Source organism: Rhinatrema bivittatum, chromosome 4 (genome assembly GCF_901001135.1).
Source record: "Rhinatrema bivittatum chromosome 4, aRhiBiv1.1, whole genome shotgun sequence".
In the NCBI taxonomy this organism is placed as follows: domain Eukaryota; kingdom Metazoa; phylum Chordata; class Amphibia; order Gymnophiona; family Rhinatrematidae; genus Rhinatrema; species Rhinatrema bivittatum.
This window is the reverse complement of record NC_042618.1, coordinates 171,576,776-171,600,889: the sequence shown is the minus strand read 5'-3', so window position 1 is coordinate 171,600,889 and position 24,114 is coordinate 171,576,776. Positions and strand designations below refer to the sequence as shown.

The 24,114-nt window shown below is 42.3% G+C and overlaps 1 protein-coding gene and 1 long non-coding RNA gene across 3 annotated transcripts in view; one reads left to right on the top strand and one right to left on the bottom strand.

The window, feature by feature from the left end:
• The window catches only part of BAHCC1 (BAH domain and coiled-coil containing 1), a 216,488-nt gene extending 202,133 nt beyond the window's left edge, over positions 1–14,355 (bottom strand). Inside the window, exons 1-2 of the mRNA XM_029599222.1 lie at positions 14,122–14,355; positions 8,313–8,694 (exon numbers count right to left, since the gene is read on the bottom strand). Coding sequence (XP_029455082.1) covers positions 8,313–8,487 — 175 coding nt within the window. The 5' untranslated portion in view covers positions 8,488–8,694; positions 14,122–14,355. The remainder of the gene's footprint in view (positions 1–8,312; positions 8,695–14,121) is intronic.
• A 1,314-nt stretch (positions 14,356–15,669) lies between these two features.
• On the top strand, positions 15,670–23,576 carry LOC115090306. Of its 2 annotated transcripts, XR_003856367.1 has the most exons (3): positions 15,670–16,178; positions 16,294–16,430; positions 22,575–23,576. It is a non-coding gene; the product is annotated as an uncharacterized LOC115090306 (long non-coding RNA). The 2 variants fall into 2 exon arrangements; XR_003856366.1 differs by lacking the exon at positions 22,575–23,576 and having other exon boundaries at positions 16,294–16,982.
• The last annotated feature ends 538 nt before the right edge of the window (positions 23,577–24,114 follow it).

Here is a 24,114-nt window from a genome sequence, read left to right as displayed (position 1 = left end):
CTCACCAAATACAGAATAAAGAGATCAGGAAGTATAAAAAGAAACGTGCTAAGAAGAACTGAACTGGAACCCACAACAAGCCAGCCTCTACATGCAGAGCAACAATGGAAAAGAGAAACATTACCATTCTTCATAAAACATTAAATAATAAAATAAAGAGATGCAAAACAATCATAATAGTAAAATTATATTCATAAAAAGAGTAAATATTTCAAAACAGTTAATGAATACAATATCCAAAATGTCCCAATCACCAATAAAATATTTCAAAACATCTGATTAATAAAAAATCCAATAATTAAAAAATGTTCCATTTCACCCCCAAACAAAATTAAGTATTTCAAAAGAGTAGAAACATCAAATTACATCCAATAATTAAAACTGAGGATTAAAAAATCTTCTGCTCTGTTTACCTGGGATCATCTGATTTCCAGCCACCCTGATATTGTCATGGATTGGGGGAGATAGGGCCGCACAAATTTCACCTTCTCTCACACACAATAACACATTAATTCTCTCACACACTTCCTCTCTCTCACATATACAGGCTCCCTCTCCTTCACAAATACATTGTGTGTGTGCGTGTGTGTGTGTGTGTGTGTGTGTGTCTTTGCAAGCCGATATGGGACACATGGGCTCTCACAGGCACACAAACATACAGAAGCACATAGGCTCTCACACAGAGATATTCACAGGCACAAAGGCTTTCACACAGACACACACACACAGGCTCTCCCTCATTCACACACACATACAAGCTCACACACACGCACACATGGCCTCCAGTTGTCATTGGGCCGTGGTAGGATGAGCTCCACCATGGCCCTGCGGATTTCCTGTTGTCTTCGGGCCATGGTGGGATGAGTTCCCCCAACGCCCACTGACCTTCCTGCTTGGGAGGGAGTGGAAGCTGTGCGCGCCCACGGGAAAAGTTGTGCGCAGGCACGTGTGCATGCAAAGGGAACACGGGCCTCTCATTTTCAGCCGCCAGCAGGTTGAGCTCCACCAGCGGCCTGCAGCCTCTCTTGCTGAAGCCAGCCCTCCCCCTGGGGTGTGCCGCCCCATGCAAATGCACGGTATGCACATCTGGTCGCGCCAGGCCTGCCCCCACATTCTTTTTCAATGCTTTCTCTCACACTTTCTATTTTAAGCATACAAAGTGCCAAACCATGCAGAATGGGAAAGGGGTTCAATGTTTCATTTTTCTTCTGCAATGAAATTGATAAATCATTGGTAAATCAGCACTTCACAGCATTATCAGTTTGATATGGGCTCCTCTAGAGCACAAGCACAGGGTCATTTCAGGGCATTCTAATCACGTACATAAGAGAAAGCAAACTGGCATAGACTGGGTGGAATATTCTTGACCTCTGCACTGGTGGCGTGATTAACACTGAATGATGATTTGCCCTGCAGTGTGCACTGCACTGCCACTCGGCAGTGAATGCAGTGCTCACAGCTGAAGTTTTCAATTTACTCCTTAACTCTATATCTGCAATTTATCCCCAATGCTCGCACTTCCTTGTTCCTGCCTAATGTACCCCGATTCTTCTTTTACTTGCAAGCCAGCTCATATCAGAGTATCATATCTGTAGGTATCCATCACCTATGTACTTATGTAACCAGCCTTGGGCCTACCTTTAGGGAAAGGCGGAACATCAGTTGCTTGCAGGGCCCCTGCCCTGTGCATTTCTATTCTGTCTGGATGAGCACTGCAGCAGTTAAGGAAACAAGGCCTTTTGCTGTATTATCATCAAGAATATTCGGTTCTGTGATCTAGCAGGGCCTCCAGCAGCCGTAGCTGAGCACCTGTCGGTGGAAGGCTGACCTCGGAAGTCTTCCGGAACCGTTCCCTTCACTGTGGCTGCAGCCATACCCTAACCAGAACACAGCTCTCTTTTAGCAAGTTTTTTTGTTAAGGGTGTGACCTCCAGGGAAAAAAAGAAGAATGAGAGGTGGCTTTTCCCATGGATGCAGCCTGCGTCCCAGGAGAGAGCAAGGCGGCTTGTTCCGTCCTGGGAGGGGGGGATTCTCGGATTTGGGCTTTATTGCATGCCTCTTCCCCTGGGGGCACTAGTGCACTTTATTTATTTATTTTTTTTTATTTTTGCTGAAGGAAGACAGATTAGAACTGCTGAGGGTGGCAGGAGATAATGATCCCCGTAGTTTAGGGCAAATACCGCCTAACCTGGCACAGCTGACTGATTCCTGTGGTTCTCTTGGGAGGTGAGTGCGCACGCCATTAAGTTCCTTCATGTGCAGCTACCTTCAGCTCTGTCCTACGGTATTATTCAACCATAGGAAACACCTGTCAACGGCAACACACCCGGAAAGCTCTGGCAGGGGACACCGGGCATTTATTCTTAACTCCTGTCAGTAGAGGTTCCGTGCTAAGCAAGAGCCTCTTCTAAACGAGCTCTCAGAACTGCACACTGTCTTCTGATCGCTTAAAAGCAAATAAATCTGTGCATCAGCTGGGAAAGGTGGCGCTTGCACTGGGTTTGGCAAAGGATTTTTAAGCCATCACTGTAGCTTTAAACCCTGACTGTGTAACAACCGATTTATCCCTTCCAGATTTAGCCTGCATCCGATGGAAAGGGGCTTAAGGTCCATAGCCCCTCTTTCTCATCGTGTCCTTGTCACTAATCCCAGATGGGAAGGGGGGGGTGGTGCAGCAGAATTCACAGATTCGTGGGAATCTGACAAGCACCACCATGTCAACGCTTCTGCTATGCGCCCCTCCCCCCCGAACCGAACGGTCTTAAACTGAATTACAACTGTACCGACCCAGATTTGGAGAGAAAAAAAAAATAACCACCAGGAAAAAAACAACCCAGTTTTTAAACCTCTTAAATCAGAGAGTTTTCTGATCATCCCTGGGAAAAGCCTCCTTCTTCTGCTCCCTGGTTCCTCAGGGTAATGTCAGCTGCCTTTCTTTATGAATTCTTCATCCCTGCACCCCTGCACCGGTGACACACGGACATTAAGCCACAGCCACTTCATAAAACCGCTGGAGTGCACCTCGGCTGCTGCAGCTCAGTGTCATTTATCACCTTAAACCAGCTGCTGGCTCCCAAGATCCAGAAATTCCTGAACTGGGATCTCACTCCCTGGCAGCCTTGGCCCAGGCAGATGGATGGAGACAGGAGTTCCTGTCCACTGTGGGGAAGGAATCCGGCTCTTGATGAACTCCTACTTTTCTCTTTTCCAGTTCTCCACTCTGCCGGAAACTCGGCTACAAATCTCCTAATTCAGCAGGAAACGATGGATTCCAGAAGCCCATGGAGAGCTCACCGACTAGTAAATTATCATTCTCCGTGGCACATCGGGAGACTATGCCGCTAGAAGGGTTGTTGATCTCTTTTCAGCCCTGGAGTTTTTTCCAGGCTCTGATAAACCTGTGTGGGACCAACAGACGAGGAACCCAGGTAGTCTCAAAGGCTCCCTGCACTACAACATCTTTCGGTTATTTGTAAGCTGGGCCAATAAAATGAATCAGCCTGCAAAGGGCTGTTGGGCAATTCATTTAACTTCAGACCTGCTGCCAATGCCAGAGCCGTGTTAGATTCTTCTGCCCTTGGGTTTGGCTTGTTATGGATGGGGATTTTTCATCCGGTGCTGGCTTCTGCACGCAGCCCCTCTGTGCATTTCAGCCACTGTCACTGTATGTTTTATAGGAGCTGTAAATCATATTGGGTTACCCTGAGCAAAATGACAGCTGCAGATATTTACACTAAGGTAGGTTTCTGTTTCCAAATACGACGTGTCATTAGGAATGGATATCGGTACAGAAAGGCACTGGCGGACAGGAATAGTCAGACAGACACTGTTGTACCCTCTATGGAAGCAGCATAGTAAAAAAAAATTAAAAAAAAAAAAATCCACTTCCAGGACTCACTTTACTACCTTGCTTTGCAGAAAATTGCACCCATCCCCGATGTGCCTTCTGTTTAGAGCTTCTGCTGAATATTATCTGAGTATGAGCTGCGATGGCTCCAGCTCCTGCTCAGCCTTAAGTATAAAGATGGGCAGGATCTTCGGAGGGGCATCTTTAGAAAGCATCTTTTGGCACCTACTTAATTCTGGGAACTGTTGCAACAACACTCACAGGTGTCACGATGTTAATTAGTTATTTCCACAAAAGAAAGGAAAAAGCATCAAAGGAGCGAAGGGAATGAGGAGCTTTGAAAACAACCATCTTCCTTCTTGGCAGATTTACTTGTGGCTGACTCTTTTTTTTTTTTGAACATATATTAAGCCTCGAAATGTAAATGTAAATAGAATTTGGGATGATAACGCTTCAAAGTGGTTTTTTTTATTTCCTCTTCCCCCACCTCCGTTTTTTGTTTTTTTTTGGGGGGGGGGGGATCTGGTCTGATTCTCCCAGTGCTTTCCTCCAACTTCAGGAATGTAGAAAGCAGCAGCTGCTGTTAAACGCGGATTTTTTAATCTATCCCTAGCTTGGAGCAAACAGAAATGGAAGGCATCGCTGTGTTTTGTGTAGAACAGATAATGAGAGGTAAAGGCCTTCACTTCTTCAGGGTCAGAGCAAAGTGCAAAGTGTTTTGAGAAGGGGGATGTGTCCAAATGCCCTTTTTTTTTTTTTTTTTTTTTTGCATTTTACTTTCATGCCTTTGATTTCTGAGGGCGGGTATCGCAGTTGAAACTGAACCTAAGAGTGATCCAAAACAATAATTAATGGCACCTTTTTTTTTTGTGTGTGTGGACCGGCTACTGCAAAAATTCTACTGCGTTACAGTCAAGCCCTTAGCACCCTCTCCTTAAGAGGCAAGAACTTGCCACACATTAAAACGTGAACTTACAGATGACCTTAAAATATTGTGAGAGGACCGGGAGGGCAGCTTTCTGGGAGGGGGAAATTCCATGGTGCGGGAGTGTAATGGGTGTGAAAGAGGGACCTTAGCAAGTGCGCTTTTTGGAATTCAGCTGCACAGAAAAACATAAAAAGAGCAGAATTTCCAAGAAGCCCAGCAGAGCTTCCCTACCAGGCCGCACTGCTTTGCCAAATGCTGCCCAAGCTTCACGATTAGGCTCCATTACAAGATTATCAAACTATACTTTGGAGATGGTGCAGGTCATCGGTTGAACAAGCATAATGTTTTGGGTTTGTTTTTTTTTTTGTTCACGCGGGCATATTATTAAGTGTGAGATTGCAGGGTCTGCAGCACCCCCTTCTTCCGTTGCCACAAAATACACTGGCCAAGCCAAGCAGCACGACCAAAAAGGCTGAGTGAGACCTAGGATTCCCCAGAGGTGGCAAATAATGTCACATGCTTAAAGGTAAAACAGCAGTATAATTATGACACCCATGAGACAAACATTTACAAAATATGTTTACAGCTGGGATAATCATAGGATATTTCTAATGCCAATCCCAATCTTTTTTAACAACAGGTTGTGTTCCCTGCAGTGAATAAAGACATCCCTATTGCTAAGTGATATTTTAGAGCCAAAAGGAGAGGGGAGGGATGAAGTTAACCTTTGCTGAATCAAGAAAAGGTCAGACGTTTGCAGTGACCTGGCTCCAGCCACTCCTGCCGCTGACCCTCTGGCTATTCCAGAGCCCTTGGCTCCTCTCGAAATTATTAAACATGTCAGTTCATAATGCAATCTGCAATTTTTCAGCATGGATTCGCTATTTGTTTATCTGCAAAGAACTGGAGTGCACAAACTTTCTTTTTTTTTTTTTAAGGCAGGAAAGCAAATCGTGTTGAGGATGTTAGGCCCCCAGTCGGTGTTGCGGAAATTGGGTTTCTTGTCCGGGGAGAGCTCAGGTTCTATTGTCTACCAGTGGTTCCTTCCTTTTTTTTTTTTTTTCAGATTCAACATTTATTTCAGTTATGCCTCCATGCAGTGTCATTTACAGATGCATCTGATTTTCATGAAAAAAAAAAAAAAAAAGTTACCCACAAGTCAGGAAAAGTACAAACACGGTGTTAGGGGATACTAGCGTCACTTTTCATTCTGGCAGCACTGAAATTCCCTGCCGGATTCAGCAGGCAAAAAAAAAAAATGCAGTTTGTCACCTCAGATCAGCGTCCCAGCCGTGAGGGAGAACTGCTGTTACTCCTCTCCTGTCTTCAGCTTCTAGTGATTTTATTTCTTCCAAAAATAATGCGCTCTTTCTAAATTAGGGATATGTGAAACGTAGTGCACAATTCTATAAAATTCAACACAATCAGATATGGGGGTCTGGATCGTTGTTTTGGTTATTAACGCTGCTTTTTTTTTTTCCTCCTAATGATGTTAAAACGTGGAGATTTAATCAGTGATGGCAGTTTAGTTTAGAAATGTAATTTTTCTGTACAGGAATGTGTGCCAACCAGCAGTTTTCTATTCTAGACTTGCTTTTAGTTAGGCAGTGTTTTAAATTCAGGCACTGATTGTAATCCCATTAAAGCAAAATAAATAAATAAATAAATAAATAAAAAACAGGTAGTATTCACAATTCATTAAGCTAAGAGGAATTCTGAAGACGGCTGGGTCCAAGATTAAGTGGGGCAGAAGGCTATCTAAAGGAAAAGAAGGAACTTGCCCAGGGAAGTTTACCCCTTCTATACTTTTCTGAAAAAAGAGCAAAAGGGAAAAATGGAAAAAAAAAAAAAAGAAGTGAAATAAATACAATAAATACATACATAGGTCTTCACTTGAAACATTAAAACTGCCTCACTTGTTTCAGAAATATACAGATTAACTGCAGAAAGGCTGCCATTGGGTAATTGGCAACATTTGCACACTTATCTTGGCAATATATTATTCATAGTGCGCGCTGAAATCACACCACATTTATAGGTAGGAGGCACCTGCTTCCAACTAAAGAATGGAGCTGGGGAAAAGTTCACACAGGATGGACTCGGGTTTATTATGCAGCTACAGAATAATACCCCGGTATGATAGCCACAAAAAAAACGGTTTTCCATCCCAAATTTAAGAAAATCTGGCGGCTGACTGAGGAAGCAGAGAAATAAAAGGTTAATTAAAAAAAAAAAAAAAAAGAAATATAGATGCATAGAGAAAGAGAGGGAGTGAACCCTTTTTATTGAGCGAACTTAATGCATTTCTAGACTGGCTTTTCCAGAGCTAATACTCTCCCTTCCCCAGGTCAGAATTCAAATAAGCAAAAGATGACATTAGCAGGAAAAATACATATATGATGTGGCTGGAAAAGTGAATCATAAAAGGCATTGGGGGTGATAGGGTGGGTAGCCTTTGATAATTAAAATCACTCTGGCCACTTTCAAGGCAGGGAAACCTTGGTGTTACTAAGCACAAAAAAAAAACCAGTAATAACAACGTAACACACAGGCGCACACACACACCTGGATTAAAGATCCCCTGCATTTCATACTGGATTGAAAACCTCTAGCCGCAGGATGAATGATTCCTGTATGATTAGCAAAACTAAGTGTCTCTAAAACCTTGAACTTTGATTAAAAAGGGAGGGGGACTGAGGCCTGTCCACCCGCCCCCAAATGCTCTTAAAGGGATCGCTTTTTTTTTTTTTTTTTTTTTTTTTTCCCTTGCCACGCTTTTTCCCTCTTTAGCAGAATACCAGAGGCACTTGTTAAAGCTAATGCATGCACTGCCAGTCATTCTCACCCTCACACTTCAGGGCTTTATATAGAAACAGGATTTTCTAGTCTTACACCAGCAGCAACCATTAACACTAACCGGCAGTACAAGCGACCCTGAGCTTCCCCCAGCACTGCCAGCCCCTCGCATAACAGCCTTGTTCTTTAGTGGGAGGCAGCGGCTTGCTTATGCAGCACAATTTCTTGGGGGTGTGCATTCAGAAAGGGGCGCTCTCCCTCCTTCCTGCGGTCCCGTTCCCCTCTAAATCCAACAAAATCACCTAGCACTGGGCACCTACTGGCTGGCCAAGTTACTCTCCAGCGCCTGCACTACGAACAAGGATCCCCACAATGGAAAATGTGTCTGTCTGTCTCTCTCTCTCTCTCTCTATATATATATTTATCTCACCAAATGAAGAGCTTCACAAAAAATAAAAATAAGAGGCTATGGGATACAACTTGCAAGCCATTGCTTGCTGCACCAAGCGTTTCCCCTCTAGACACAACATGGGAGACCCCCTTAAGCCAAGGGCTGCGAGGAGAGCAGATCCGATTAGTGATCGGCGCACCCCGGCAGTCCCTGGTTCTCACTGAAATGCAAGGAACAAGGAGGGGGGGAGGGGGGGAGAGAGCAGGTTGGGCGATGGGCAGGCTGGAGGGGAGGGAGAGCAGGGCTGATCCTCCGCGGCTGCGTCCAGGGGGGGGCGGAGGGGCACTGACCTGTGTGGGTGGCCATCGGCAGCGGGCCCGGGTAGTACTTGGCGGGCTGGAAGTGGCCCGGGTGCTGCACGGAGCTGTGGCCGGCGGCCGGGGCCATGCGGGCGGCGCCGCGGTGAGCCAGGCTCCCCCGCTCCGACAGCAGATGGGGCGGAGGTGCAAAGTCGCGGCCGTCCATCGCGGAGCTCGAGCATAGGAAGCCCCCCAACGAGGAGCGGGGAAGGGGGGGGGGACGACCGAGGGCGATCGGGGGGGGGGGGGGGGCCGGCTTGCAGGAGGAGAGCGCCGGCTGGGGGGGTCACTGAGCCGGGGCTCCGAAGTCCGGGCGGCGGCGGCGGCGGCGGCAGCAGCAGCAGCTCCAGGGATTCGGCCTCATTCTCCGCACCTGGCAAAGAGGAGAGAGAGAGACAGCGAGAGCTCAGCACACTGGGGCACGACACATGCATGGCACACACGTGTGTATCAGATGAGGTGCTCGTGTGTCTACATACCTACATATAATATAGCCATACCTACATATAATATAGCCATACATATAATATAGCCATACAAGCACAGCAACATATAGACAAGGAGAGCTCTATGTCTATAATCTATCTATCTGTCTATCTATCTAATGCTATCTTTGTATGTAGACATGAACACCTCATTTAAAATATGTGTAGTACAGAACAATATATACAGAATCCTGATCTGGTTACTAAATGAAACATGTGGCTTTATAATAGCCCAGTAAAACCAAATAAAGTTACATCCTCGTGTGTGTGTGTGTGTGTGTGTATATATATATCATATTATGCATATTGTGCATAGAAGGACAATACAGACACCTAATCAAAAACCAATGAAGTCAAGTAGGTCAAACACATACACTTTATATATTCTGCTTGGCCACTAAAAGCGAGGCGTCAGGCCGCTCAAGTCTGTTTCATACAGGTATCTGCTGCACATTATGGTCAAAGACTTCACACTGGCATAGGACTGCTGAATTATGCAGACAATCGTATATGTATTTATCTATTTACCTGCCTGTCAAAGAGGCAGAACCGGGGGAAACAAAGAGCAGACACAGGCAACCTCGCGTCAAGTTTTAATAAACGCAAAGTACAATGTGGCTCTTCCCCCCAAGGCTCCCAAAGAGGACTCGATGGCGAGTGAAAGACCGGGGGAGGGGGGGACTCTCCCTTGCTGTCCCCGACTCCACCCTCACAGTCCCCGTCCGCTTTCGTTAGTATCGAGACAGCAGCCGAAATGGAGGCACCCATCCCTCGCTCTCTTTCCCTCTACCCTGTGCTGATGTTTTGGTTTGGGGGTTTTTTTTTTGTTTTGTTTTTTTTTACTATTCAGCAACAGGAACTGCCCCCCACTCTAGCCACATTCTCTGACAAGAATACAGTTCATGTGGGTCACGTTTCAATCAAAATAAAACAAATAATAACATGGTCCTCTAAATTAAGGCAAAAGAATAAAATAATGTTGAAAAAGTCCAGATAGGCAGATTTGTAACCAGCTGGGCCGTTTCAGAAAACATTAGCGAAAGAGGTGCAGGTAAATCTTTCATGCTTCTTAACAGAAACTTAGTCCATGTGGTTTTTACTGACAAATTGCAAAAAAAAAATAAAATAAAAAAATAAAAAAAATCTGCACCTTATTCGTATTTCACACATATGTTCGTAAGGAATAAACTTTTCAGTGCCTTTTTTCATATATTCTCACTCACACACACACACACACACACACACACACACACACCACAGAGAGATAGATAGACAGACAGACAGATAGATGGCTTAAATTCTTGATCTTACAGAATACACATAGGCCTGGTACAGCCCAAAACCCTCTGGTGAATGGTCGAGTGGGGGTTCTGGGAAGTTTGTAGATCAAGCACTAAAGCCCACGGTATGAAATCTCCCTGTTGTGTTGACCAGCACAATATTTCCCCAGAACTGTGGGGAAGAGATGGGCGATGAATGGGCTCTGCTCCATCTCACAAGCAGCCCCTAATTGTTTCCCTTCCAACGCCTTGAGTTATTGGGCGGCGGGCTCGGCGTTATATGGGAGCCGCGGTGATGGCTTACATTCTCTGCTGTCTTCTCAAACAAAACAGTTATGTAAGGTACTTCCTGAGCATTCACGTCCATTAAATATAAAGGTTTTTGGCTTCGGCCCAGGATATGTAACATTAGGCCAAAAAAACCCTACTTCATAAATATGGAAAAGGCGAGCCTGGGCTGCACCCAGGGCTTTCGCGTGCTTCTCGCTACCTTTCTAGCCTGGGCATACATTGAAATTTATTGATAGGGTTCCCGGGACAGGACTATTGCAGTACGTCTTTAACAATTCACTTCCTTTTGTTCTTTGCTGTTCTTATCCTTCGCAGTTCAGACACACACATCTATTCTATGTCTATCTGCCTGTAAGGATTCTGAAATCTGTATTGTTTTAATATTTAATAACACTCATCCAACAAAAGCAAGAGAACAATAATATATTCAGTCCAATCCATTTCCTGTTAAAAAAAATTTTTCCCAATTATGTCTCTTCCTATATTTCTGACTGCTTGCCTCATAAGATTATGCAATATTTTTTATTTTGAAAAGAATACTGCACCTCCCCTTACAGGGGCAAACTGTTGCACGGCCGATGACATCATCCAGTCAACGTTATCAAACTGATACCGGAAAAGCCATGATGTCATCGGTCATAACACACGTTCATTTTGCCAATAAAATAGTTCAGCTTTAATATTATATGGGGGAAAAAAAAGTTCTTATTAGCTGCTTTCTTTCTTCAGGGCCCCTGGTCATGACAACAATGCAATTAAGGTGGTTTTCATCCACTGGGTACCATTTTAAATTGCTCTCTTTAATAATCCTGACTGTGGTAAGTCTTATTTGCTGACCATTTTGTGTTTGATTTAATCTATAACCACCGAAAACAGAATGAATCAAGTGAATAAATATTTGCACAGCTGATAAGTTTTTTTTTGTTTTGTTTTGTTTTTTGTTTTAATATTTATATGGGCAGCTTTCGCATTGTAAATAAATTGAAACGAGACAATGCGTGCTCTTTGGCTTACAACTTAATACAAAGGCTCCCCCCACCCCCCCCCCACCCCCCATGTGAGATCATAATCTATTCTATCTCTGTCTAACTAATATTTCCTGCTTTGCAATTACACGGTTTGGTAAAGTGCATCCCCCCGGTTGGACGAAGCTTACGGCCAAGGCCTTTTTTTTTTTTTTTTTATCAGCAGCAAGCCAGAGGACCTGAAAAAAAAAACAAACTAGGAAGTTCTGGAAGAAGGAAAACATCCGAAATGCAGCGTTAGAAGGAGGGTTTTACAGCCCCAGCCTGGATGCTAGGAAGGAAGGCGAGATGGCTTCCAAAAGGTAGATCGAAATGCGCCACAACCTTGGCAGCCTTAGAGACACACGAAAACAGAAAGGAAGCCTGCCTCTCCCTCCTCTCAACCGCTGGATGGTATCAGAATTGTACAGTTGCGAAAAGCTTTTTATGACAGTAGTAACGCATATTTCGAATTCTTTAAAAGAAGTGGGTTCTGCTTTCCACTGTACGCGAAACATGAAGGCACCTCGCCCGCTCTTTCATGTCTTTGTTGGATTTAGGATAAAAGCTGCTTTAATATCTTTTCATTTCATTGTAGGCCTTGTTACTAATCTCGCCTGCGCCTAAACTCTCCACGTCTTGTTTGCTTGGCAGGCCAAGGGTGCAAGGCTTCCAGGGGGAAAGGGGGTGGGGTGGGGTGGGGGAGGGGGCTCCGCAAAATTAAACAGCAGACCTCACTTAATTCTGCCCTCTGATAGCAGAGGCCGTGCAATGCGCATTTTAGATGAAAATTCATCTTCAACCACATCAGAGGCAAGAAAAACATGGCTATCTACAATTCATTCATTATTTGAAACTCTCTTTTCCTTCTTCCCCCCAAAAATGTATTTACACATTTTATTATTATTATTATTATTATTAGAAGAGCGTAGAAACATATCCATTATCCGATCTCGCGCTTTTGCCAAGAGTTTGGAAACTGGATTGCTAGTTTCATAAAAAAAATAAAAACAACAAACGACAACTCCAAACTAATTTCTGCATAAAAATCTAACACAATAATAGCAAAAGGCCTTTGCAGAAGCGAATTTTTATTCCTAAAAATAAAAAAAATTCTGATGTCTTTCGTGGGCGCCATCGATAATTTAATGCACGATCGAGGGCGTTGCAGACCCTTTCCCGCTGGCTTCATTTCCACGCCACTCACAGCTCGTGCAAACGTGAGAAAGAGCGAGAGAGCAGCAGGGGCAGAATTCGATTCCGTAAGGAACATTTGCAGACCTGGGCTCTTTGCAAACGCATCCGATCGCCAACGGGCACCCTTCCTCGCTCAGCGGCTGCCGGCGAGGGCCTGGATAAGAGAAAGGTTCGAGCGGGGACTGGCCGCAGCTCTCCGCCGGGGCAGAGCGTCTCGGGCCGGCCGCCGTACACGGCGCCTTCCGGCCCTCTCAGCGCTCGGCTGCACCGGCGCAACCCGCCTCGCCGATCCCCGGCTTCCAAAAGATAATTTACGAGGACCGAATCAATAACAAATAGATTTTAATGTTTAAATACAAGGGACCACAAAGCACGATACGCAATTTTTGTTCTCGGGATTTTATTTTTGCAGCCTCGCTTTGCCAACCTAAGCAGCAAAAAAAAAAAAGAAATGTAATTGTAAAGCATTTGCTGCAGTGTCAAAACTATATTAATATAAATACACACGGATATACTGCTGCATCCCCGGTTTTATACATTAAATATAATGTTAGGAAACACGCCTACGGTTGTGGCTTTTTTTAAATTTAAAAATATGGTTTAAAAAATGGATCTGGGTAGAAATTAAAATGTATTTCAAAAACAGATTAAAACATCCAGCGGGCAAAATTCTTCTAAAAAATGTCTAAATCTGACAAACTCAGAATTATCCTTTAAAATATCTGGAATGGATATAACTTTATAAATGCTAAATCTGAAATAACCTAATAACATCAACAACAGAAGCAATAAATATATATACAAATAGTGTTGTTTGCTCTGTGGTGTTTTTTTTCAGGGGCATTTCTTTGCTAGGTTAATTCGGATTTAGTATAAAAAGTCCCTGCTCATTTCTATGGGTTGAACACAAGAAATGTGCCCTGAGAAATAAAGGAATTTATTCCTGACTAAAAGCCCCTTTCCTTCCACAATCTCATTTTTCTGTACTTTGTTTTCTTACTCTCTCACCATACTGCGAAGATTTGCATTTTATTGCATATTTAAGTTCTACAATTAAACTGTTTGTTTTTCCTCGCACAGCTTTGTTTCACATAATAGTACATTTAAGCACAGAATTGCATTACAAAATTTGCAAACAATTGGGTTTCTTCTTGGTGCTGCCCAGCTTTAGGTACAAATTTAAATAGTCTAGGGAGCGTTTACCATTTCCATTTAAAAAAAATGCCTGTAGCATTTCTTTCATCCAAGGGGGCAAAAGAGATATAACGTGTACTTTAAAAACAACATGACTTTTGCTTTATTTATCTAGGTGAATAAAACATCAAACGGGAGAAACAAAGCCAGATAGGACCTCTTGCTGTAAAACTGTTAAATCAAACCTCGCTTTCTTTTAAACGCTACATTAATCTTTTTAATATCAAATATTTGTGATTTACATTCTGCAGAAATCTCAGACACAAACACTTTTTGATTAATTACATCTATTTTTTTAAGATTTTTGCATTTTCATCACAAAACAACAAAAAGAAAAGCAATTACTTACTGGAGGTGTTCCCTGGATAGAATGGATGCAATACAATTAAATCTGTAAATGTGACTTTTTGTTGGTGATGTTGTAGTTGTATTCCTACTGGTATTTGCAATGTGCTGACTGTTGCACTGGAAATGCACTGCTCCTATCTACAGAAGGCAGGACTGGGGCTGGTTCCGGCGCGAGCTGCTCTCCAGCCAGCAGCTCAGTCCTGCGAGCTGCTCTCCCTGCATACTAATAAGCTCATGTCACTCAACCCGGCCGAGCCAGCACGCGGATTGGTCGCCGGCTCCTTCACAGTAATAAGCTCGTGCCACTCCGCTCGGCGTAAACAGGCATCCTCATAGGCTGGCGCCGGGCCAGGGAACTGCCAATCAGAGAGCAGCAGGGCTACTACTGAGCCCAATGGCGCCTAATTCAAGCCTGGTATTGCGCAGGTCCTCTGCGCAGATCATTACTGCTGAATGGGAAAGTGGAGTGGGTTGGAGCAGAGGAAGGAGGGCGAGGGAGTGGGCTGTTAACACTATTTTTTCCCCCCTGTTCGGTGACATATAGAGGTGTTCGATTATACATGCCAGTGTGCGGGAGAGAATCAGACAAGCGACATTTCCCCCTTGGGATTTACTAGTCAAAAATAGGAATTAAAACAATTCGCTTCCAGGTGGCAGGTAAAGAGCCTCTCTCCCCTTCCTTTCAGGTTTCGCATGGCTGCATAACTGCGGAATCTACAAAAAAAAAAAAATCCTTCCAAATTGGCTTCCCTATCGCTGCAGTGCGTTTTTACATAAGGGGCATCTTCATCCATAGGATAGACAACAGGAAATCTTTCTTTTCCCATACTCATGAAACGTCTCTTTCTTTTTTTAATGAAAGACCCTTGTCAAAATAGAATTCGTGTTTGCCAATGGTAGCATTAAACGCTCATTTTGTAAGCTGTTTCCTTATTTTTTTTTCTCAACTTTTTTCACGATATTCCAGCAACCAGGCTGTTGTATTTCTGAAGTGTTTGTATTTTATTTATAGTTTATTAAACTCATCTCCAAAATAAATTCGGCTAAGAATCCAGTTTATGGTTATCTGCAACTTACTGCCTTTATATTCCCAAAATAAATTCCTGTGACAGTGTTTTCCTACCACACTTCTATTCTTGGAGTAGTTATAATTTAAGTACATCATGCATATATTTTGTCTTTTTATATATACCCATAATTTCAGATCTCTTTTCTACGAAGGCAGAAGTGTTTAAATTTAGCATCCGATACCCAGGAAACACATACCAGCCCTGCAATCTTCACTTCTACGGTTTGTTGCAGGTATTGCTAGAGTTAAAATACACAGTCTCTCTTCCCCCCCCCCCCCCCTCCGGCACTTCTGTGATTGGATGGCAGTCTGCCAGCCAGCTGTCAATCACAGAGTGTAAACAAGGCGCTGATTGGCTACTGGCCAGTCCGCACTGGGCTGCCTGAAAAAAGCAATTACTGGGCCTAGCGGTTTCTAGGCCTCCCAGGACTGCTTGATGAAAGGAGATAAGCTGCGGACGGTTTCCAGGAGCCCTCCAAGGCAGCTCCCACTGGCCCTGGAGACAGCAAGAGAGCAAAGAGTGAGTGCATCAAAGGGGCGAGAGAAAGAAGGGGAAATGCAGGGATCCAGTGTTAGCGATTACAAAAAAAGCTCTTTAATGCAAAAGGGAGAACGGGCATACTGCGGCGTAGTCTCGGTTTGTAAAATGTGCAGAGTTGTAGGCAAGAATCGGTAGAAGGAACGGATGGCCTGCTGGGAAGCCGGGTCTGCTAAGCAGACAGTAATTCCTGACAGGGGGAGATGTCAGGGGAAAGATCCAGACAGATAACAGCGCCAAGAAGAGCTCCAGGACAAGGATCCGAGCCTGGGTAAAGATATTTAAGGGAAAAATGCAAGCACAAGGCACTAACCGGGACTCCGAATACTTGCAGCAGAGAAAATCGTTGCCTTCTAGTTTCCGAAGGAGGCGGCCGGACCCAAGAAAACTAAAGCCGATCTAGTTATTTTCTTGTTTGTAAAATGAAGGTAAAACTGCAAAATGCGTAAAGGTAAGACTAGCAATGTGTGCAAAGGGGCCCGAAAGGGTATTGGGATATTGCAAGCTTGAGATACTTTTATATGGGGTTAGCCATTTTCATCCGGATCTGTAAATTTGATCAACAGATGTAAGAGATTGCACAGATATCCAAGCTGGAGGAGTTCCTTTTAACAAAACTGAGGGATCACATCTCAGAAAGTCTATGCTGCGGTAGACTTACTTTTCTATCGTTGGAAACTGTCCCGCTGCTGAGAAAAGAGAGGTAAATGATAAAAATAAATTGTGTGTTGACCTAATTATGTACTCATGATTAACAGGATATAGTTTAAAATTCTATTGCAGAGATAATTTTAAGGAAAAACATTGTTTAAAAACGGAGTATAGAAGTCATCGGTACAGATTAATCCAGTGTGCTTGGTTATGTTAAAATAAAAGGACATATAATTGAAAAATGTACGATAAATCAAAATAACTTGTAAAAGATATTAGGTTACAATGCATCTATTCATTAAGCAAAGAAACAAATTGAATTAGAAACAAGAAACTAGCAGACAGTGCAGCTTGCAGAGAAAAATGGAAACGAAGGGAAGACATCCTTAAACGTGACTGGAAAAATGTAGTTTCAAGTCATTGAATTCCGGTTTTACAGCCGGAACCATAGCGCTAAGGCCATAGATAGCAGGAAAAGATCTTAAACTGTAATATAGACCGAAGGACTGCATTTTTGTAACCTGGCGTCAATCAACAGCGTCAAGTATCTTATTGTATAAATGGATATTTTGTTTGCAGAATAAATTTAATGAATGATGCTTTCCATTTTGTAATCAGTGCATATCATATAATCAAACTGAACCTATATGTTGCAAAAGATTGTTTATTATATCATGGAGACCCTGTGCCTGAAACATCCGTTTATCTGATCCATTCTGCAAAGAGAAAGTACGCGCGCGCGCGTGTGTGTGTGTGTGTGTGTGTGTATGTGTGTGAGATGAAATTGTGAAGTATGCTGTTTACACATTTTTGAAGGAGTGCATCGGAGGGTGTAAAGTCAGTTGAAAGCTCTCCTTCCAGTGAAATAATTTCTCTTGTACAATGATTTTTCACTATATAAAAATAATTTATAAAATGTTTATTAGAAAATTTAATTGCATTATAATGTAATGATGTATATGTGTATTTGTGTTCAATCATTTTTATTAGTATTTAAACAGAACTTCAAGTGGTACAACTTGCAATGAGCAGGTGATAAATACAACATACAGTATCAATATTTGCTCCACTAGCAAAAATTATAAGTTATGCAATTAATCCTATTATACCGTGTATAAATATATCTATGTGGACATATATGAAGATATAGGTGTATAGTTACAGAAAAAGAATTTTCTATATCAGCTTTATTACATAACGCTGAAGTGTAAAACAAGTTATTTAGAAACCTCAAACACACTTATCTCAGATTCTGAATTTACTATTTCAAAGCGTCTGTTGTTTGAAGAGGGGAGTAAAAGAAGAATGTAAAGGAGAAAATTTGCTGCTAGTACCAAACAGAAGAAAGGGGGAATTAAATCGCCAAAGATAAGCTGCTCAGGATACCCAGGGACCTGGATGAGGAACAGGGGTCCCGGATGAGGTCTCCTAAGAATGACACTGGCGTGAAAGAAGGACCATGAGCAAATTCAATAAAAGCACTTCCACGTCTCCCCCAAAGTCCAGGAGAGTCGACACTATCGAGGGGAATGGTTTATAAGAAACAAACAAAAAAAAAAAAGCTAACAAGATCTAGACAAGACAGTTATCTAGAAGACAGATCGGGGTGGGTGGAGGGGGAGCAAAGCGAGTGCTGTGATAGAGACGGGGAGAATCAGCAGCTCCTCTGGCTCATGAATAATATGTTATCTCACATTCAGGAAGAGCATAACCATTCAAAGACACAGCTCTCGTCTTATGCTTGATTTCATTTCTTCATCTTTCCTCTTTTTCAGTTTAATATGATATAAGATATAATGCTAGTGTTTGTCCTCTTCCCAAAGCATGCATAATACTTGAATAATCAATCAGTTTGTTTAAAAAAAATGAAGGAGCTCCATGTAGTATGGTAGAAGCCAGCAGTCCAGGCAAAGTGCCTCATTTACTTTCCTTTCAGATGGGATTTTTGTCCGAGACGAACCTGGATACGAACCTTCCACAAAAGCACATCCATATTTGCAATGTAAAATGCAATCTCAATGTAAAATGTCTCAAATTTTGCTCTACTGAGATCTTGTAGCGATGGTTAAATTGCCAACAAGCAACCCCAAAGCTTCAGACAAAATTCCCTGTGGGCTGGAGGGAACTGGACCCCCCCACCCAAAAATAACTCCTATAGACAAACTTCTGGATTCAAAAGCAAAATCTGTTGGGTAGCTAAGTTATTCTTTAGCATGATGCTTATTTGTATGACGTGTGTTGAAGAAAAAAAAACCCCAAAAAAACAACTTTCCATCTGTTAAAGAAAGTTTTCCAAATCGAGAAAGGAAGAGAATTCCCCCTCCCCCTTCAGATTATATTTTTTTTTTCTGACTGTACTTGCTGGCAGAGGCAAAGTCCCCCCTTTTGGGGGTAGTGTCTCATATCGACAGGAACGAGCCTCACTCCTCAGCCGGGGACACGTTAGATGGGGATCTCAAGCTCTCAGATTTACTGCTCGTGCTAGTTCGCCTTTTGCTGGGGGAGGGGGGGTCTATCTTCTCCCTCTTCTTTCAGGTAGTGTCTTGCAGTGAATGTGCCAGGGCTCTCTGAGAGGCAGCAGTGGGGATGGATGGGAGGATAATTAATGCCCAGTGACTGATTGCTCTTGAAGAAGGCCAGGCTTGCAAAGAGGATTGTCCCTGATCAATGAAGCGGCTCTGATTGACACTTTGCCTCTATGGTCTTCCCAGAGGCAACTACCGGAATGGGACATTTGTCACCGGCTTAGACCAAAAGAGTGGCAAACCTTTCCAAAATGCTCTTACATTAACACGGTTATGCAATATAATATATGTTAACTTACATCTATGTAATGAAATAGCGAAAGTTAAAAGATATGAGGAGAGAGGTATATTTAGAGTGAGAGAGAGAGAGATCTTGCCTCTGTGTTTATATTTCATAGGTAGGGACCTTCATTTTCATTTTCAATTTTATTGTTTTGTCGGGAATTTATAGCAAAAACCATCAATAGAAAAATTATTTTGATAGAAAACATAGGAGAAAAATCAGTGGAAAAGTCATTTTTTTCCCATTGATTTCTTTTTTTGTTCTAACATTTAAATTCCCAGGCAAAATAAAATAAAAATGGAAAAGGACGATCTATATATGTTACGCTACATATATAACACACACACAAATACACAGAAACCAAATTGTGATCTGTGCTAGATGGCCTGTTAAAAGTAAGGCTTCTGATTTTAAGTTTTAAGGGATAAACACATAAAACACCCTGATGCAAACAAAAACATAAATGGGTGTTTATTGTAGGAACACCACTCCCTAGTACTCTCTCAGCCCTCCCCTTGGGTATCCATTCTATTTTTGTACCTTTTCTTGTTGGATGACTCCCTAGCTGCACAAATCTATTGAATTCAACCAGAAAAAAAGTACTCAACAACAGTACCTCTGCCTCCAAACATCCATGGCCACGATTTTTTTTTAACACTGGAAGATTCCCTAACTAGCTGGAAATAAAATGTCTATATTTACAACTTATAACCCCCTAAGAATAGAAGCCCTGGGTATAAGAGGGTGTAATCAATGTAAAACTAATTAAAGTGGATAGCAATGTTTCTGTGGAAAGAAAAATGACTTTTCTTTGCATTAAAGTTGAGGAAAACTGTTTTTATCTTTGCCGTGAGACAAAACCTAGGTACCTCTGGGTTTCACTTATTTTATCCCAAATGTCACGTTTTCCCCTTCTTTTTTTTAACATATTGTAACGTTTGATCTGTTTTCGTTTCTCCGAAGACGGGAGAGTGCTATGAGGGCGAGTAAACTGCTGCGCGTACCTTTCCGCCTGCCTCTGCTGACCAACAGGGGCCAAAGTGGAAACAAGAGTGCCTTCCAGGCCGTCCAGTTTCCCTGACCAGAGCTTTGATTATAATTCAGCAGGGACGCAATCAGGGTATTTTACATTTCCTTTCCTCAGGACTCCTAAATGTGAATGAGTGAATAGGTTCGGCTGACCAGCCTGAGCCGTCGTGCGGAGGGATTTCTGGAAGGGAACTGAAGGCGCTTTAGACGAACGCCAAAGTCTCTTCTGGGGATTTTTTTTCCACAGCCTGCCTCAAACTTGAGGGTGTGTTGTAGTCATCACCCCAGAAGGAAAGGGGAATTTTTTTTTTCCTGCTCAGAATTAAACATATTTGTAGGTATTTAGGTATTTTCTGGTGTCACATAAATTACCAGAGCTGATGACTTAGAGCAAAGGAAATGTATACGATCTTTGCAGGCCTTAAATCTTTAAATATTTTCTCTTCAAGAAGACAGTCTGCTAAAGAAGGTGTTATTAAGCTCCTGATTTATAACGGACAGACTTGGATCCTACATGTCTAATATTTAAAAAGCGTGTCTTTTTCCTTTCTGGATATTTTATCATTAATACTTAAAGTAACCCATTAATATGCCTTATTCGAAATTTTAATTTTTCAATGTTTCTATCCCAATCTTGTCCTGGGGGAGGGGGGGGGGGAATAGATTTGTAAAATAGTTTATTTGCCCCAGCAGTTCATCTTTTGTCACCTAAGACTAGAACTCAGGGCCACTCCTCGGCCCTGATTTCTTCTAAAGAGTTTAGTCCCAGGGTTTTCAACAATGGGATACACAGAAAAAATATGGTTAGGTGTCTCTTAGGCTTGTGCAGAGATCATTAGAAAAAAAACAACACTTCTTTTATGTATAAATACATTAATAATCAGTTAATCATTTAAAATTCTAGATCTCAGCTAGCATTATTAACATTCTGGGGAACGCATTAAAATATTGCAATTTAATATCTCTTCATCTGGAAAAAAAAAGGGGGACTTAGTATGTTAAATAAAACTGTGGATTAACCCACATCACACTAAATAATTGCCTAATAGGGTTGGAAGATGCAAATCTGGGCATTTGGGTAATTGCATGTTGGGTGTCTTTGAGTAATGCAATTGTTGGGTGTCTTTAGGTATTGTTTGCAGGGCCATTTGTCAAAGAGCAAATTAAAATCAATTTCTTGTCTACAAAAATGACTCCTGATTCTTCAAACAAACGTACAAGGAAACCTAAAAAGGAGCTGTGCGGTTACAATAATCCCTCACATCAGAGAAGAATCAAGTAACAACACTGATGATTGAAGGCGAAAAAAAAAGGATTTTTTTTTTTTTTTTACAAGATGGACTTAGATCAAAAGGGGGAAAACGAGAAAGAAATCGCTTTTTTATTATTTTTATTCCTGGTAAGACATACAGAACTCGTTAAAAGCAGTAGCAGGAGCCAAGTGTTTAGGGACACGTGCTGTCAATTTGCTGCCAATATAGTTAAAAAAAAATATGCCCCGCTTTATATTACTTGTTCCAACATGCTGTTGTGAGAAAAAGCCCCCTGTATTGATGAAGATTAAAGTTGTCCAGTTTGCTAATGATTTTGCTGGGATTTTCTAGTTCCACATAACCAAAATGGGCTAGAAAACAAACACCAAAGTACTAACAATACTATACAAAAAACCTGAGTTTTGTTGACTAGGGATAGGGAAAATCTGATTTTGTTCACCCTTGCCTTAGGTCCCCGCGCCCAGCGATCTAGGTACCATTAAAAGCCGCCTTCCTCGTCCCCAACCTAACAATGCTTGCACTATTTTGCAATCTCCAGTCTGTATTCTTTAATATCTCTTTGCCTCACTTATAAGAACAAGGGGGGTAGTATTCTCTCCAGCTAGAAACTCTTTTTCTGGGAAAATAAATATAAAAATCTTCCTGGCTCTGCTTATGTGTGGGTAAATGCTGGAGAAACGCCAGAAAACGTTTAATATTTTTGTTTCTTTTCTTACCTCATTTCAGCAAGGAAAAAAAAAAAAAGGTAGTTTTAAGTGTCTTACCCTAGAGTGGTAGGAACACAGACGGTCTTCCAAAAATGGTGGGCCTGGAGCTTATCTCTAGGTAGGCCAACGGGAGCACCACATTGTGTAGTGCCAAATTCGCCAAATAGGTGAGCAAAACCCAGATGTGACAGGCCTAGAGGAGGCAGACACCACTTTGCTTGCATTTGGTGGTGTGGAAATACAAATGAAACTCTCGCATGGAAGAATGATCCTTTTTACTGCAGCTCTAAATTGCAGATAGCTCGGGTACCAGAGTATTCCTGATCAAGATTTAAAATAAACAGCTACAAATGAGACTGACTTTTCTTTTTTTTTTAGCAACAGTGAGAGAGGAAGACTCCTACATGTTACAGCCTTCCTTCAAAAGCCTCCATGCAAATCACCCCTCTAATTTGTAACTTGTTGCCGGATTTCTTTGTTCATATGTGAGGCGAACTCTTGCGCCCTCTCCGAAGGCCAATGGTCAGCAATGACCACATTAGATGGTTATGTCTACCAGGTCCGTACAAGCAGACCGCTGTAGTTAACAATATCCTAAACTTTCTATTGAAATTGCCACGGTGGACTTCAAAAACACAAAAGTCTTTTCCCCCCTTTTTTTTTCTAAACTTTTGCCAATGATTTTCTAATTTTATCAACCCTCATTTGCTTACTTTCTACAAATGAGTGCCAAGTCAAACGTCCGAACATATTAAACCATGAAGAATTTATGGGGTTTTTTTACATTGTTAATGTACAGTTACACTTGGTCGCTTGACAATGAGAATAAAGATTTAAAAAGAAAATACAGGGGTGTTTGCAAGGTATGTAAACGAATAAGGGTGGGAGATCGGTGTTGCCATAATCCTAATTTTAAAATCCCGTTTTGATCAAAGTGAACTTTGAATGCTTCTTTGGTAGAATCTAAACGGATTTATTTGCAGACAAGCAGATAAACATCTCAAAACCAGTTGCAAGAGGATGGTGACAAGGACGCATGATTGAGAGACATTTTCCCTCCAGTAAAACCAGTTTGGAATATTTATTGGTGATTCTCGTAAAAGGCGATCAATAGACAAATTGTTAGCGCCCTTCCCCCTCCCCCATCACCCGAAGGCTCACCGTTTCATTATGCAATATTATACCGAGATGTCTGCTGAACCTCCATAAAGATACGACAGACAAAGCGCGCTGGGAAATGCCCAAGTGGAGAGAAACTGTTGAGAAGCGTAAATATCCTAAAGCACAATCCCGGCACAGTCATAATTTCCAAAGCAGAGCCTGGGTTCACTCTTTTCTTTGGCTGGAGCTCGCTAAACACTGTGGCGGGAGGGAAAGCCAGGGCCGTGTTCGGTGGTGGGTGAGGGGGTGAGGGGGGCTCTGTGGTCTGTAGGTGAAGACCCGAAGTCAGTCAAAGTGCTGCTCCTCTTTCCTTTTGTTCATGATTGCTCAGCCCAAGCAGGGTGGGTTTTTTTCTTTTTTTTTTTTTTTTCAGGTTAGAAGCTCAGAGCTTTTCCACTTCCAAATGCTTTACTTAATGCCCTGTTAAAAGTCGTAATTTGTAGCTAAATATATCCCAGTGTGTTCACACTGAAAGTACAATTCAATGTGTTTGTTGTGTGAGGTTATCAACGAGGCAACCCATCTGGGTTACATTAAAGCCAGTTTAAGTTTTAGCTCTCACAAATAGCACCAAAACCATAGCCAAGTTTCCTGAATCTGACCATTCTTTTTTTTTTTTTTTCTAATATTATTATTAAAGAGAAGTAAAATACAAATTAAAGGAAAGAAACTGAGAAATAAACGTGAAACTGGTCATTGTAACAGGAGGAGGAACGGAGGTCCCTTCCCCTCCCCCCAACCACAGGCCGGCAAAGAG